At 52.6% G+C, this 17,233-nt stretch overlaps 2 protein-coding genes across 3 annotated transcripts in view; both read left to right on the forward strand.

Moving 5' to 3' along the window:
• Positions 1 to 3,436, forward strand: part of lars2 (leucyl-tRNA synthetase 2, mitochondrial) — a 183,961-nt gene extending 180,525 nt beyond the window's left edge. For both annotated transcript variants that reach the window (XM_039736507.1, XM_039736508.1), the window contains 2 exons: positions 2,078 to 2,205; positions 3,105 to 3,436. In XM_039736507.1, coding sequence (XP_039592441.1) covers positions 2,078 to 2,205; positions 3,105 to 3,317 — 341 coding nt within the window. In that variant the 3' untranslated portion in view covers positions 3,318 to 3,436. The remainder of the gene's footprint in view (positions 1 to 2,077; positions 2,206 to 3,104) is intronic.
• Positions 3,437 to 11,867: 8,431 nt separating this feature from the next.
• LOC120516079 (Wilms tumor protein 1-interacting protein) overlaps positions 11,868 to 17,233 on the forward strand; it is an 87,095-nt gene continuing 81,729 nt past the window's right edge. Inside the window, exon 1 of the mRNA XM_039737536.1 lies at positions 11,868 to 13,759. Within this exon, the coding sequence (XP_039593470.1) occupies positions 12,406 to 13,759 (1,354 nt within the window). The 5' untranslated portion in view covers positions 11,868 to 12,405. The remainder of the gene's footprint in view (positions 13,760 to 17,233) is intronic.

Here is a 17,233-nt window from a genome sequence, read left to right on the forward strand (position 1 = left end):
GCCCACGCTTGATTAAAATGCCAGTGTGTCCCAGGCCAATCACAGCCGCCGCTCCTGTTTGTGTGGTGAGTGGGCGCGTGGGCAGGATGGAGGTGGGGTGAGTAACCGGGCGGCGTGCCAGGCTGGGCCCCGTCAAGCATCCCGCAGTGAGCGGACACAGCAGCTGAGCGCGCTTCCTTATTCAGGGCCCCTGACGGGATGAGGAAACGCATATCCCCTTCCTGAAGCCTTGTGTCCCGGAACTGCAGTTACTAATTCAGGCACAGGTCGTGGGTCGTGGGTCGTGGGGGCTCATGCTGACCATTTGCCAGGCGATGCTTAGCTGAGCTAGACGGTGCCTGGAGCTTTCATTTTCGACTTGATGAAATCACAAATGCACACTGTGACCATCGGGACAAGCGGGACAATGGGCCGGACAGCGGGATTTGGGTTTAGTAAGTGAAAGGGAGATTTCAAAGTGCATAAAACTTGTATGTGTGTGTGAAGAAGGATCTCAGATTGTGGAGGGCAGGGTCCTGGGCAGCCGCCACCCGCTTCACCTCCCCTTGACGTTTGTAAATCAGGAGTTTCTTTATTCAACGTCCCCATGTGAAAAAGTCCTCCATAGTTTCAATACTTGACTGCAACTCCTTCAGCAGCAATACTCGCAGGTCAACACTTCCTATAATTTCATCTTCATCTTCCTCATCGCCCGCTCTTCTTTGCAGAAGTGCTTGAATTCAGACACATCTGGCAGGTCCTGCCACGGCATCTCAGTTGGGTTCAAGTCAGGACTTCAAAATGTCTGAGCCGTTCGGTTGTTGACTTGCTTCATCGCTTTTGCTCCTCATCCTGCTGCGTAACCCGACCGACGCTTCAGCTTCAGGGATGGGACAGATAAACTGGAGAAGTACCCAAATCTGCTCTCCTTCAATAACACATCCCATCACACCACCAAACCCCGTGTGTTATTGCAGGTCTGATGCTCTTACCGTCCAGCACTGGACATGGCAGCCCTGTGTCCTACTCTGGACTCGTCTGTCTGGGCATCGCCCGTCTCTCTCTCTTTCTTTGCTCTGATGTTCCTCTTTGGCTCCTCTGTCATGAATCCCATTTGTCCTCAGTCCGTTTCTGAAAGTCAGCCTCATATCAAAAGAATGTGAGACCCTCTGTCCAAAATGGACCTGGACCTCTCAACCTGATGATGACCTTCTAGCAAACCCACCAAGGAGAGGCTCAAAAATAAGAAATGGGGGGCTGTGGACTGTCCCTACTCAAAGCTCTGGTTTGAATCCCACTGAAATGTCGGGGGTTTGGACCTGCAGGAAAGCACATGAACTTCTCTCAACTGAAGGAATTCAGATTGGACGGGTGGTCCAAACTTTCACCGAGTCGATATTGGAGACTGCAGAATAACTACAAGAAGTCATTTCTGTCTATGGGGGCAATTCTAGCGTCTAAGACCTGGGATTAGTTTGTCCCCATAAGGCCACATTTTTCTGTAAATAATGATTAAAAAGGCAAGTTCACCTTTATCTGTCTGCAGTGGGCTGGCGCCCTGCCCGGGTTGTTCCTGCCTTGTGCCCTGTGCAGGCTGAGATTGGCTCCAGCAGACCCCTGTGTTAGGCTATAGCGGGTTGGACAATGACTGACTGACCGACCTTTATCTGTAGGCACGTTTCACATGAAGATCCAATGGGTTTGCCTGTCAACATTTTCCAAGGGGTGTACTTACTTTTTCACATACTGTATATTAAACAGCAGTGTAGAAATGTCGTTCACTTTATCAGCAATGTGCACAATTCAGTTTTGTCCTTTGATTTACTTTGCCATGCGTCCTGAGGAACAGAAGGTCCACGTCCTGTGGCGCAGCTCTAAATCTGCCCGAGGGCACCCACTGAACTCCATGACTTCATCACGAGGAACTTTTAAAAATTCGATCCATCGGAAAGAGAAATATCCGGACAGGCCGAGGCTCTTCTCCATCTCGGCTGTGCGGGTGCAGACATCGAGGTGGCCCCGAGGACGTGAGTCCTTGTTGTGTGTGGCACCCCACCGCATTGGGCCTGATTGTTCTCTCTCTTGTCTTTGAATTCAGGTCTGTCGCAGGTCCAGAACAAGCTGACAACGGGCTGGCAGTGGGACTCGGACGTTCTGCTTCAGCGATGGCCTGCTGTGGACCCAGAGTACCAGAAGCAGCCCGAAGTGGTGGAGGTGACCGTTCGGGTGAGCACCTTGGGGATCGACTGGAGTGCTTTGGCTGACCCCTGCTCTTCCTTGCCGGACGTTCTCATGTTGCTTTGTTAAGGGTGGCATAATGATTGGCACTTCCGACTCACTACTCCTAGAGCCCAAGTTCAGTTCCCGGCCCTTTTCACTGTCAGTGTGGGTTTCTTCAAGTTATTCAGGTTCTGTCTCCATTCCCAAAGTTCTGTTTCATTGGCCACCTGTGTGTCTTTTGATGGATGGACGCCCCTTGTCCTTCTATGGCCACAGGTTTCACTTCCCCGAGGTGACAGTCCCATTCAGAGAATAGACAGATAGGCACATAGAAGGACTCACTGCAGTGCCCGTCTCCTATTGGGCTGCTGGGAGAGCCTTTCAGATCAGGCCTGGCGAGGTCTAACAGGGGGGCACTCACTTTCATGTTGCCTGCTCGTTGGTGGCACATAGGAGTGGAGCAGGGCAGTGGTAGTGGCAGATGTTTGGAGAGGCCATGGAGAATGATTGTGGGTAGACATACAGATGAATCAAACCACACTTTTGATTCTGGGCCTTTGAAGGACACTGTCCTGATCTGAGGGCCATCTGGATATCCCGGGTTCAAATCCTAGTCCAGTGTTTTCAGGTTCTTCACATGTTTAATGTTTCTTCAAATCCTAAAAACGCATTTCAGAAATTGAGCCCCATGCCTTTGAGTCCTGCAGGGAATTGGCGCCCCCGTCCATGATGGGCACCTACCTTGTGTCCAGCACTGCCACAGACAGACTCCAGCCCCCAATTTACCTAAAATTGGATTGAGCAGGTTCAGACAGACCAACCAGCTTTATGATTCTTCTGTTATTGGCCAAGTCTTGGCCTTGTCGCTGCCATTCCTCACTTATGGTCCCCCATTTTGTCCACAGATTAACAACAAACCTTGTGGGTCCATCAGTGTGCCACAGCAGGATGCCAGGAATGCAGAATTAATCCAAGAGATGATCCTGAGCAGCGAGCTGGGGCACCGACACCTGCGGGATAAGAAGATCAGGAAGGCCATCCTGGCACCCCGGGTGGCGCTTATGAACTTCGTGGTGGAAGAGGAGGAGCGACGGGCACCGGACTCGGTGCAGAACTAAGACTTCAATGGTCAAACGACAAGACCACGATGAGCAGGGTGAAGTGCTCAGCAGGGCCACCGGGGGGCCACATTGCAATCCCTGAAGGAGGGGAGTCCAATAAAGGAACCTGAGTAAGACTTTTTAATGGCGTTATCTTAGGGGGTCACTGCAGGTGGTCTTGGGACCTCCCAGGCTTGGGTGTTGGCACAAGAGCAGGGGTGTCAAATTCATGGGCCCCACTTCATCAATTTTTGAAACATGTGGACCACAATGACTGGTGGTTTTGTAAAAGACCCCCTTTAGTGTGCTTTTCTCATTTAGTGTAACTGCCCGTCTGGGGGGGTGCAAGCAATGGAGGAATGAGCTTGGCACTTAAAAGCTTCGCAGTTGAACTCGCTGGCCCCAACTTTGGGCCCTACACACTGCCAGCTGAGCCTGCGGGGGTCTGTGCCACACCGGGGTCACTGGCAGCACCATCTGCCACACGTTCCCCAGCTGATCCATAGCCAGGATTCACCTGCAGCCACTGGGGTTTGTCAGCGACCTTCTAGAACGGTGATTTTCAGCCACAGACCTCATTTGCATATTCATAATGAGCGGACGCAGACGCGGCTCACTCCGTGTAGTTTGACCGCCCGGTGACTCGGTCTGTGACACACCACCAGCGAGGGCTCAGCCAGATGGTCTCGTGGACCTTGCAGACAGAAGAGGGGCTCGTCGGTCTGATGTCTCGTCTTGAAAAAAGGCGGAGCCTGGAAGGTCGTCATTCAGCATTTCATACCCAGGATGGACCTCAACAGAGAAATAGAAGACAAGTTACGTTAGACGTGAAATACGAATGAAGCTGACATAACTAGTTCTAAAATATTGTGCTGAAAGTCTCTGAAGATGATGAGGTAATGTGGCTGGGAGGGCAAGAAACAAAATCTGCAGGGGCTCAATTGGCACAGACTGGCCAGCCCCCTCTGGGCATTCAAACTCCCATTCACAGGCTCAAGTCGCCCCTCAGGGGGTTTTAGGCTTCATCTCGGAGGAAGAGTTGAGGTGTCCGCTTACGTTCAAACATCGCAGTTGGCAGCAGAGGACAGGGATAGACAGTTGTGAGGGGGGCAACTCCGCTGACGAACACGATAATTCTGTGCACTTTTAGGAGGTTTTCTAAAATGTTCACTATTGGTGACGTCCTCCATGTTGTTAACGCAGGACAGCAAAAGGCCGCTGCATCACTTCCTTTAAGCAGACCACCATTAGAGTGTAGGGGGACTGGCGCTCCAAACGACGACTTGAGGCCATGAAGTCGTATTTTGAAGTCGGCTCTAAAGGACACGGGTCACCAGTGCAGCGGCGCCAAGACTGGCGTGATGTGCTCAGCTGGTTTTTTGCTGCTGCGTTCTGAGCTCGCTAACGTCTTCCCGAGGTGGTCCTGTTTGGGTTGCGTCACGGTAGTCGAGGCGACAGAAACCTGAACCGTGAATTCATTTCTTAGCATCGTGCCGTGTTATTGGTGGTCTGACTCCTTAACGTAGAACATGCAGTGCTAGCCATCTGGCTAATGTCAGTCAGGGTCTGTGACCACCCCTAACACTAAGGATTACGTTTATTTCCAAGACCCTCGTGATTTCCATTTTTGCCAACCACTTCAGATTTCGTAAACTCCCACCACTTAGGAGACGTGAAACTTCTGGAAAGTCGTCACGGAGTCCCATCATGCTGTGTGATTTGTCATCAGGTGAGCTCCGGCGATGAGACCTCGAGTCTGACTGGAAGTCGTGTCAGGTGACAAAGGCGCAGCGCTCGATGTGTTACGGGGTTACGCTGCCACCTAGTGGCAGACTTTAATATCTCTGCACTGCAGCGACTAACTCTTAAGATGGAAATGCAAATGGAGACACAAATACGAGCAAGGGTGTGGGCTGTGGTGGGGTGGCATCTCCATGGTGGCAGTGTGGCGTGTCACCTTCGTTTCACCTGCTCATCTGCCCGTTCCCTTTCTAACTGAAGGCTATTCGCTGTGGTGCTGCCCAGTGTGGTGCACAGATGAACGCCAGCGAACACTTGAGGTGTAGCCTTGAATGTAAAGTACACGTGGGCACAATCTCCACATTAGACACACGTTAAAGGGGGGCTTTGAGAAGTTTGACGGCCATGGGGGGGCCTTACGTGACGTGTTTTGAAGATCCAGGGCCGGATCAGACCAGCGGGCCTTGACTTTGACCCCTTTCTGTATTTAGACCCCTGGAGCAGCGTTGATGTGTGCAGATTTCAAACAAATACATAAAAAGACGCAGTTCAGCGTGTTGACCACCTGGGGGTGCAGTCACCTCTCCTCATTCTGGGACGCGTCAGATTGGGGGGCAGCGCGTCGCCACAGGGGTATCTCTGTTACTTCACAACAAGGGGTGCTGTGTGGAGTCCAGAGACTGGCGGGTGAGGTGGCGTGGCACCCTCTCCAGGCGTTCTTACTGCGTTGCTGTGAGAGGCTCCATCTGCCCAGGATGAGTAAATGGATTGGCCGATCCCAGAGAGCGCCACTGTTGGCTAAGGGCTGGTGGGTACCCCCCAGACTGGCAGAGGGGTCACTTCTGTACTCTGAGGTGCGCCCGGGGTCTCAAATGAAAATGACATTTCCTGAGGAATGGGCCAACAGCGAAGGACTTAGTGCAGCCCCCCCCACGGCTCCGAAGTCCCGACCTTAGCGTGTTCTCCCAGGGTCCGTGTTTGTTTTTTTCCTTTTGCACATGGCAGGTTTTTTCGTCACCACTGACTGGCCCACTGAATGCGAGTGTGCCCAGTGATGGCCTGGCACCAGCTGCTGTGACCTTGATAAGGACTGGCAGGTTAGATGAGGGATGGGCAGATGTGTCAGCAGTGCGGACCTGTGGGCTGCTTTTCGTTCAGGCTGGCATGGCGCAGGTGCCCACAGATGGGCTGGTGACTCAGTTGTGTTTGGCAGCCTCATTCACTTGATGATTGGCAGCAGGGCGCGGGCCTGCAGATGATTAGTTCTGCATGAGTGCCGACCCCGGAGTGGCAGGGCGGAGGCAGTGGTGGCGCCAACATTAGCAGACATTGCCAGGCGGCGGCGTTTCAAGCGAAACTCTGATTATGTCCCCAAAGGCAAGGCTGCTGTGGCAGGGTGAGGAGGTGGCACTGCAGACTCGAGTCGGGGTCAGATGGTGGTCACTTGTGTCATCCTCTGTGCTCACGGAGCAACTGGGTAGTTCAGGGGTCACCCAGCCATTCATTTGTAGGGGGCCGTAATCCATCGTGGCATCACTGGGTCAGCCCAGGAGGGGGCGCCACACGCAGTCTGTCAGCTTTCCTGTGTGCAGTGTCTTGTCTTTTTGAAGGGCGCTATATACGCCGAAGGTTCAGTGGCTCATGGAGGTGAGACCTGTGATTGGTCTGTCAGGATGTCACATGCCCGTTTCTACCACTGGAGTGGTCCGATTCTCAGTGGAGCAAAATCTGACATCGTTAAGTGGTCTCTAGGTGGGAAAATTACACTTTTAGGGTTAGGGTTAGTGCCCCCCAAACTCAAAAGGCACCCTTCAAGGGAGAGGATAACCGTAAACCTCTGGCCGAGGGATACAAACAAAAGAAAGTGCCTTTGTATTTTAAAAGAATTTCTGAAATAATCAAAAAAAAAGGACAAAATGCCAAGGCAAGAAAACAAAAAAATAGAAACAAAGAAAATAAAAAGAAGACCCAAAGACCAGGCCGCAGTCGGGATGGGCACTTGCGGGACTTGGATTGTCTTTGTGACACTTGGTGACGTTTTGAAGGGGCGGTGCCTTAGCAGCGATGCCATGGTGGGACTCCACCCACAGAACACGGGTAGCACCTGACGGGCACCTTGGCAGGAGGGCTCTGTGGTTGTGGCGGGTTTGGGCACTTTGACTGGCACTGTGCTCAGCCTGGCATGTCCAAAGTCAGCAGGAGAAACTAGAAGTGAGCCAGTGTGTGACCATCTGAGTGGGTTGCCCAAAGTTAGATATGGAGGAAGGAAAGGCGCTATATAACATACAGATGAAGGACAGTTGATGGGAAAGGCACTTTAGAATATGGAGATACGTAGGAGAGGCGTATTAGCGTTGACGGTTAGTAGCCCCCTGCCAGGTGCCATAAGGACATACTGCGGTAGGTGTGCCCCTTCCTTGTCAGTGTTGGCGGATGGCACACAGTTCTGTTTTAGTTCTCTTCTGCCTCCAGGTGGTCCAGCTTGCCCTTTTAATTTGTGCGCTGATTCGGTGATCCTCCCTTGAGGTGATGCCACCGGCCCAGCACACCACACTGGCCATCACAGAGTTACACGTCACGGATGTCACCACCCACATTAAAGAAACGCCGTCTGATTAGAGAAACGAGCCCACTCTGGCCTTTCCTCTGCATTCTGTTATTGACGTGGACCCCCAGGTACCCCCTGAATGGTCACCGGGCATCTCAGGGCCACACAAGGACTTAGCTGTGCAGTGCATTGCCCGGGCCACTAGGGGGCTCCACTTTGCACTCCTGTCCTGTCCATTTAAGGCTCCGGGGTCCGCCGCAGACTGAAAGGGGTCCCTCAGCTCCTGGAGCTTTGCTTTTCTAATCAACATTTTTTTCCTTTTTTTTGGCCTGGAATTCTTTGCCTTATCATGAGATCCAAATTCCTGGAGGAGCAGCTTTGTGGCTGCGGATTTCGTGAAAGTGCATTTTTTCCCATGTGAAAGAAAACCTTTGTGAAGTCTGAAAGGCGAAGTCCGCGTGCAGGGGGAGCCCCTCGGCCGCCTTCTGTTTGAGTAACTCGGTCAGCAGGCGTTCAGCAGGCGGGCAGCGCCACTCGGATTTCACAGTTCAGCGGGGGATGGGACGCTCTGCACAGCCTGCAGCCCCCCGATCCTCCCAAACCCCAACTCATTTCTGCCGATGTTTTCATTTCAGCTAACTGGATTTTATTTTCAGCCCATAACCTTGGATGAACTCTGCTGCTGGAAAATATCAAATATTCCTGACTGCGTTCCTTCGCTTCCTTTATTAATCGGGCGCAGCTTTTCATTTGCATTTTGAATTCCTGCCGTTGAGGTCTTCCGAGTTACCGGCTCCAGAGTGACCGTGTGGTGGGCGCTATACAAAATGAGCTTTCTGCTAGGCCACTATGAGGCTCCTTCAGCTCAGTGGCGCCCCCAGGGGGAACTCCGAGTCTCGCTCAGTGGCGCCCCCTGCTGTACCTGTTGTGAAGTGGCCAAAGGCGCCCAAAGAAGGCCTCACCCCGGCGGCCTTACGAGATAACGGGTTGTGTCTTTGTTACTCGTTTATTAATCTTTCCATCAAATGAAATGAAAGTTTTTGGTTTAAAGAATCTATGAATCTTAACAAAAATCCATTTTAACGTTTTGTTTGTAATTTGTATTTTTTCACTGTGTACCGTTTTTGCTGCTGTTTTGTCTTCGTCTGGGACGCCGTCGTGGCATCCGGAGTCGTTTCCACATAATTTGGGACCCGTGCGCCAACTCGTTAAAAGGTCACCCGCTGCATGCCGCCCTCTTGTCTGCTGCACTTTCACTTTTGCCTCGCGGCTCAGCTTTAGTGGTCCCGGCTCGCCATCTCCAGCTTTTGGAATTTCTGCTCCGTTTGTGTCCACATCTTATCTTCTGATCTGCAGTTTAAAGGCAAAACAGGCCTAAGCTCAACTCCACTGGCACTACTTGGTCATGTCTGCCATGTACCTGCGGCTCGGTGGTTCTCGGTGACCAAGACGTGCCACATGGACAGTTGGAGGATAAACCAGAGCGAAAGGGGGCTGCCAGAAGGTTAGTCAGAACAAACACCGAAGCCAGAGCAGAGTCCTGAGTCCTACTGGAAGACATCGAAGTCACACACGCTGCTGAATGTCTTTAAGTCGCACAACAGCTCAGGTCTGGGACATCATCCATGTCACAAGAGTCACCTTTTGGCCGCTGTCCACACGGCGGGCGTCGACGCCTTTCATTTGTTGGTGTCGAGTTGATGGGCCCTCGCATTCCTCACGTGGACCTCCTTCTGCGCTCCCAGTTTCTTGTAATCCTCGGCCACCTAAGAGGTCCGTCGGTCCTTACAGGGTCTCCCTGGCTCGATTCATCTTGCTTTTATTTCTGTTTATTTCAGTTTGTCTGTCGGTGCCGTAACGCTGACTGCTGACTCTTTTAAGATTTGAAACCACAGCACTCTTATTAAAATAAAAAAAGGGAACTGCTAAAGATCAGAGACGGAAACCGAAATAAATTCAAACGTCCAAAATGATGACGAATTCATAAAGTCCATCAGGAAAAAAGAGGAGAAGAGCAAAAGAAAACAACAAATTATAACCAATCAATCAATCAATCAGGCCGGAGACCTGCCAAAGTACACAAACGGCCCACCTGTGTGATTGGGGACGTGTCACGGGCTGCTGCCGGTGGGGCGCAAGTCACTATTTTTATAAAGGTGGGTGGGCCGCCACTCCACGGATTGCCTTGATCAGCCCCCAGCTCTGATGTTGATTCTCCCGCGGTGGGGTGTGAGGACACTTGCACTTGAGAAACACTGGATTAGGGGGTCCGCCAGCCCGGCTGTTAGAGCACACAATGGTGAGCCTGGACCACCAGTCAATAAAGAATTAAAACTGATGAGAAAATCCCAGGCGCACGGGGTCCGTATTGTCCTGATGACCAACAGTCCAGGGAAGCTGTCACCGCTCTCTGGCGCCATGACGAGTGGCACACGACACGGGCGGAGGTCCACGGACACCCCCTAATGGCTGGGCTCAGGTGTCTCATTGCTAAGCGGCGCACCAAATCAAGCACATAGCCGTGTAATAATAATAATAATATATTTTATTTATATAGCGCCTCACTTATACTCAAAGCACTCCAGTGCCAGCACATCCATACAGTGGCCTGAAGTAACAGGACCAGCGCAGGGCAAAGAAAGAACCCAAACAGATAACTAAAGATCAGCTAAGAGAGAGAGAACAGACCATAATAATAACGTGAAATCGTTACTGGGATTAACTGACAGATGTTGGATGGCACTGAAAAGCTCAGTGACTGTCATAGGATGTCACCTTGGCCACCGCTCTGAATGTGAAGTGTGTGCTCCATCCAGTCAGCTGTCAGCGCCGTCACTACATCGAGGAGCCACAGGGTGGGCCACCAAGTGTGTAAAAGTGTCCTGTCCTCGGTGTCACCGCTCTCAGCAAAGTGCCAGACAGATTCTGGAAGTGACTTCAGTGCAAGACCAGGGCAGCAGGAGTTTCATGAACTGCGTCTCCGTGGACTGATTGACTACAAGGCAGAAACGCCAGCCATCGGCTGGCGGGGTGTCAAGAATGGACCCTGGAGTGATGGATCACATGGTGCCAGCTGGCAGACTGATGGACCAGGGGGAATGCCACCTTCTGGAATGCACGGTGCCTACTGTAATGTTTGGTGGAGGAGGCACGATTAAGGTGCATTACTTGTTGCTGTTTAATTATTTTTTCAAACTTTTTACCAAATCAAGCTGCACAGTTTAAAGCAAAACAGGCCTAAGCTCAACTCCACTGACACTACTTGGTCACGTCTGCCATGTGCCTGTGGCTCGGTGGTACTTGGTGTCCAAGGCGTGCCACATGGGCAGCGGAACATAAACCAGAGCGAAAGGGGGCTGCCAGAAGGTTAGTCAGAACAAACACCGAGGGCAGAGCAAAGTCCTGAGTCCTACTGGAAGACATCGAAGCACAGGATAAGTTGTTTTGTTTTAATCGAACTTATTAGCACATATTCTTACCATCATGCTCGGGACAGGCCACGCGCAATTATTAATTTCAGTGGTCACTCGGGTGCCCTAAACAAACGACGTGCCATGGTGAGCAAATCGTCCAATGCATGCAAAAAAGTAAAAACGCTACAAAGAAAAGCTCACCGTTAACGTTAAACTGGTCAAGTTGTCCGCCTTTCAGAAGCGGAGACACAGCGGCAACTTTCCACAAATTTGCATGACACCGCCCCATTCCACCTTAATACGTTTTTTCCGCAGCCAAAACCCGCCCCTAGTGTCATCCCGCCCTCATTATTCTAAAATATTTTGCATGATACCGCCTCTTAGTGATCAAACTCCGCCTTCGTCTTCTATATTAGTCAACGCCGCGCCCACCCCAAAGTCCAACGTGGGTGCCGCAGCACGTGCAGCGGCGCAGAGGTTCAAACTGTCCAGAGGCCTTTCCGCGCAGCCGTCTGATTGTGCTGCATTAGCGCACCTAAGCGTGGAGACTTGGGGGCAACTTGCGGCTTCGCCAGAGGGGCGTGAAGAAAGGGCGTGTCTTCATTGTGGTCTGCTCTCCTTTGAAGACTAGACCATAAAGAGGGCGTGGCCGACGGAGAGTGCAGGAGCACCCAGGAGAGTGCACGCGCAAACTCGCCGTTATTTGTAATTCAAAATCAAAAGCTCAAGAAAGCGGCGCCCCGTTTTTTTGGGACTTTTCTAACACCCTGGGGTCCCGGGGTGAGGTCGGTGCCACTTTTCCCTGACTTGAGTCTCCGCCCCTTGCGCGCCCCGTCGTCCCCTGCCTGTCACTCCGCCCCGCCCCGCCCTCTCCTCCTGAAGCTCGCTGTCTGCTCTCCTCTGGCGGTCTGTCATCAGCGGCGCGGTGGCCGGCGAGTTGCGAGTTGCTGACTGCTTGTTTGTCTGCCGATTGTCTTTTGAAAGTTCGAAGCCAACGTGGCTTCCGCCGCGTGAACCTTTGTGGCCCGGCTTGGGTGCTGCTGCTGGTGAGGAGAAGTTAACGACGAGACGCCGAAGAAGCGAAACACGAAGGCGGGAGGACGGGCAGGCGGGCTGGTCTTCGGGGGGCATCGCGCTGGCCGCGTAGCCGGGAGGAGAAGAAGAAAGCGCCCAGCGGAGTGCGAGGAGGCGCTGAAAGTTTTTCGAAACACTTTGTTGGCGACGGTGGCAGCGAGCAGGAGTCGTGCTGGGACGTCGACGGCGGGCCGCAGAACGTGAAGCCGAGTCCGAGTTATGCTGGCGGCCGCCGGGCGGACACAGAGGGATACTGCGCTCCATCGCTGGGATTAACGTGGCCGCCACCGCCGTGGTGAGTGGGACTTCTCGGGTCTGCTGACAGCACTGCATGTTGAGCACAAAAATGTCCAACTACGACGATCTGGGCTTGGAGGCCAGTAAATTTATCGAGGATCTCAACATGTACGAGGCGTCCAGAGATGGGCTCTTCAGAGTGAAAAAAGAAGTGGGCAACAATCCCGACTTTGAGCAAACCAGGAAAGTGTTCGCTTCCAAGATGACGAAGATCCACATGCAGAAGCAGCAGGAGGAAATGGCCTGCTACAATCTAGCGGGGCAGAACGGCAGACCCCCAGACGGCTTGTTTTATACGAGGGAGCGGCCCCCGGTGAACAGCAGCTCCAGGCCCGCCAGAGAAGCGAAGCCTCCTTTGTCAGCCATGCCACTGGTGGGCAACACCAATGCCAACAACTTCCAGGAGCGGGAGAGGCCAGAGAGCCCCGTGCACAGTTCACCAGTGGACACGCTGGTCTCTCAAGCCGGCAGACCCAGTAGGGTGGGCTATCATGATCAACGAGAGTGTCCGAATGACAGGCCATACCAGGTGGCACTGCCCGGATTGCACCATCAGTTGTCACCACGGCAGCCTTCTCCAACGTTTGATCAGAAACTGCTGGGCCCGCGGTCCTTCTCCTTCACCAACTCGGTGACCTCACCGCTGGCATCTCCCAGCTCACCTTTCATACCAGCGCAGACAGGGATGTCCCCTCCGAGATCTTCGTCCTTCTCCACTCCGTCTGCTGCCATCAAAGACTCTGGTGAGGAGGCTGCCGGAGCGGCCCCCGTGTCGGCCATCTGGCCAGTGAAGCCGAGTGTGAGAAACGCAGGTGAAGTGACCCCTGAGCCGCAGATGGGCATTAGAAGCGGCCTTTACAACACAAATCCTGGCGGCTACCATTCGCCATCCAGTGCCATGACGAGCAGTCGCCTTGGTGGGCAGCTGTTTGATGTCGTCGAGAATGGGCAGAAACGGACCTCGCCGTCTCTCAGTTCACCGGGCCGCCAGCCTGCACTCCGTGACTCTGAAAGCTGCCCACCAGGCCAGGGTCCTCCACCATCGGCCACCACCACTGGAGAAGCAGCGCAGGTGCCCCCCTCTCACCTAAGTAGTAACCTGTCAAAAGGGGTGTACCCGGGTCCTCATCCCGTCACTCAGAATGGCACCACCGTCTTGGATCACTTGGCACCGCTTCATGAGGAGGCCCTCTCTGGCCCACCTCTGACATCACCTGGGGTCGTCTCCGTGCAGGAAGCCAGTAGCCCCCCCAGCCCGCTCAAGCTTCCCTGCCAGGCACTCCTTATACAGCCTGAGCTTGAGCCGTCTGCCGCTGAAATAAAATTAGAAGCTCTTACTAAGCGTCTGGAGCAGGAGATGGATGCCCAGCCGAAAGCCGACTACTTTGGTAAGAGTTGTGCCGCTCGCCTCGTCGTCTTTACTGTGGGGGTCCGGTGGGATGCGCGTTGGTGCGAGTCTGCAGGTAAAAGATCAGAATCGTGGTTATGATGATTCACTTTGGTGTGTTAATTGGGTTACGCCGTCTGAGGTGGGCTTCCCTCTTAAAGCTGCTGCTTGTTCTTTGCCTTCCTGGGTGGAATTCATTGACTCTCCTTCTATATAGCGCCTTTCACGGTCACAGAAAACGGCCATACAGCGGGTGTGCGGGCACATCGGGCTGAAGGTGCTTTGAGTTGAGCCGTGGGGGTGATGCCTTGTCCTCAGCACATGTCACTTGTCTTTGTAGATTTGTCATCCTGGCGTTCACTTTACGAAGATTTGCTTTTTATTAATTTGTTTGTTTGCATAGTGAGGGCGCCTCAAGCCTGGCGTTCACCTTCCTTCATATTTGTGCAGTGAGTGGTGGCAGAGCCTCGGGGCGGGCGGGCGGCCGGCCGGCCGGCTGGCCGTGTGAGTCGCTGCTTTGGTATGAATTGGGAATACAAAGTGACCCGGCGTGTTAGTGCTAAGGGTCCTGAGCGTGGGACAGGCGCTATGTACGTTAAGTGTGTTCTTATTATGGTGGGCCTTGAGCTTGGCGACCCCACGGCTACCTGACGTTTAACCAGAGGGTTACTTTAGTGCTCCCGCTTTCACATTTGTTCACATTTGAAGCGTTTGCCTTCCTCTTTTTTTTTTTTTTCTTTTGACTGCTCTTCTTCTTGCCGTGACTCGCTGCCAGATGTTCTCCCAGGCCTGGCACGTGAACGGAAACCCGCCGTGTGCTCCTTTGGCTCTTCTGCCAGTAGGCGGGTTTTGTTTCCACTGCCCGGTGCTTCAGGCCTGCTCTGTCTGTCTGTCTGTCTCTTTGTGTGTTTGTTCTTTTTATTCCGGTCTGTTTAAATAAAACTCCGTGCCAGGCCGCCAGCTAACCCAGCATGTTGTGAGCGTGACATTCGAGGGGTGACGGTGAAGATGTCCCAATGTGTCCGGGGTGTGCCCTGTAACTGAGCCTTTCCTTTTAATGTGGTGGTCCTCGCTGTAGAAGAGCTGAACTTGTCACATGAAAGGGGCACAGTGCCCTAAGTTTAAAGACCTCTGTGTTCCAGGACCAGTCCAGCTTGTCATGTGGGGTCCCCATTCTAGCAGACAGCGCAGTGTATTGGGTTCTTTGCATTCCCCTAATTGTGGGGGCTTACAACATTATTGCAGTTTCAAAAGTCCGAGTGTAAATGAATAGGAATGAGAAAGCGCTGAACTGTTTAGCTCCTTACTGAGAAACTCAGAAAATAATTCAGTGGGCGCACTTTTAGACCCCCATACCAGTAAATGCCGTCAGAGTGAAGAAGTGGGGTTCTCTCTGTTTAGAAGGTCGGCCCTCAAAGCTTTAGCCGCGCGGCACATTCGCCCTCCGCGCTCCGTCCGGTGACTCTGGGTGTGCGGGTGGTCTTGTGAGTGGTGCGCTCTTTCCTGATGTATGGCAGGTGAACGTGACGCACTAATCGGGCCGCCTTCCCTGCTAAACAAGGAGTGCAAGACTTTGACGATAAAAGCTTTGAGGAAATTTCTGCCCACGTCTGGAGCCCGTCACCGAGGTTTCTTTGGATGATTTCGACCACCATGGGCTGGGGTGGGCACAGTGGAGGGCTGCTGGTACCCATTGTGTAGAGTACGGGTTTACCAGGCGTGTGACACGCGTTTCAGCAGGAAGTGGGCAAATCAAACCGGCGCAACTGCCCAAACTGTGCAATTCTCTTGTGCCAACATGGAAACTCCACACTAAGTGTGGAGTTTGCAGTGCCACCCTCAAGCCAATCCTCTGGTAATTCGAGCTGCCTGGCAGTGGACCACCTTGTGAGGTGGTCTCTGGGTGTAGTTTGTCTCTTGACATTTAGATTTTATTGAAACCTCCTGGAGTCGTTGCACACTCGGCAAAAACCCAAATGGCAGCGCTGGCATCTCCTCCGTGTGGGCCCTGAATGTTATTATTAGAAAGAATGAAGGCTCATCAGGAAGGCACCGAGATGCTCTGGATAGCCGAGCCTCCCCTTTTATCTTTGACTTCAGAGGAACGCCAATAAGATCAGAAATTCCATCAAGCGGCGGTGTTGTTGTTAAAAATAGTTCAGACTGACAATTCGAGCGGCGGGCAGGACGTGATGAAGCTGCACCTTCACTGGCGCATAGCAAACCATCTAAAAATACAGCAAGAGCTTAAAAAGCTTTAGACGTGGCCTCAACGTCATGCGAGTGAGCAGGCGAGCGAGGCGCCAGGCCGTGCCATTTCTGTCAGTCCTGCAGAGCAAAGGGCCCACCGCCATCTTCACTGGAGGAGAGAGGCCACTTGGCATGAAATGAATCAAAGGGGGTCCAGTCCGGGTCCTGTTGGTGATATTTGGGCGACCGATTTGTGAGCCTTAATGAACACCCGAGCAGGGCACCAGTGACAAAGGGGCCAGCGTGGCGACATCCACATCCGGGTGAGGGCTTGATGTGTGACATCATTTCAAATTCTGGGCAGCAGAGCCCTTTAAAAAGACGAGGTGGAGGGAGAATCAAAATATGACGGCTCTGAGCAGATGCACGTCAATGACACTCCTGTCACAATATCTGAAAATAATGGAGGGTGGAGGTCTCAGGACTGCTGATCTGCTCAGGACCATCCATTCTCCAGCCCGCTATATCCTGACTAGAGGGTTACGGGGGTCTGCTCAGGTCCACAAGACATAATAACGGCGCTCTAAGAAATGTCTGCTGTGGCACAATGAGAGCAGCAACAAGCCACGCGATTAAAGAACTAAAGAGTTTAATGAACGACGAGACTCGGCGCCTGATTGAGCGACTGGTTGGAGTTTGAGGCCCTGACTTAGGTGGTCTTCTCGTGGTCACTCACTTCATATTTCATTTCTGTTTGAAGCAATTCAGGGGAACAAATCTTAAAGAAAGCAAGTCAATGAAAGGCAAAGAAGTGAATTAGCTGCAAAAAAAAAAAAACGGTCACTGATTAAGAAAAGGGTGAGAGTGAACACCTGCAGCCAGAGGGGTCCTCCAGGGGCGGAGTTTGAGACCCCCTGATCTATGAGAGGCCTGGACGTTTTCTGCTGTTGCCATCAAGTCGCGGGTTCAAATCCTCCTCCTCCGTCCCACCTGCTGTTAATCTTCTAAGTGATTTCATCTTTAAGAAACGCGGCTGCAGGTTTGACCGGTTAGCGTTTGCATCGTCCATCCTAAACGTCGGTCTCGCTCTCCGGTGGTCTGATGTTCCAGCCCAGGCGCCCCACCACCCGCCATATTAATGTTTATTTGTGCTAACTGCATGTTTGAGATTTGATGTTCTTCGTGATTTTTTTTTTTTTTTTAATGTTATAAAGCCTGCTGACGGTCTGAATGTCCCTCGTGGGTCAGTGACATCGCGATGACTTGAAGTGGTCCGCCATCGCCC

Source organism: Polypterus senegalus, chromosome 15 (genome assembly GCF_016835505.1).
Source record: "Polypterus senegalus isolate Bchr_013 chromosome 15, ASM1683550v1, whole genome shotgun sequence".
NCBI lineage: Eukaryota > Metazoa > Chordata > Cladistia > Polypteriformes > Polypteridae > Polypterus > Polypterus senegalus.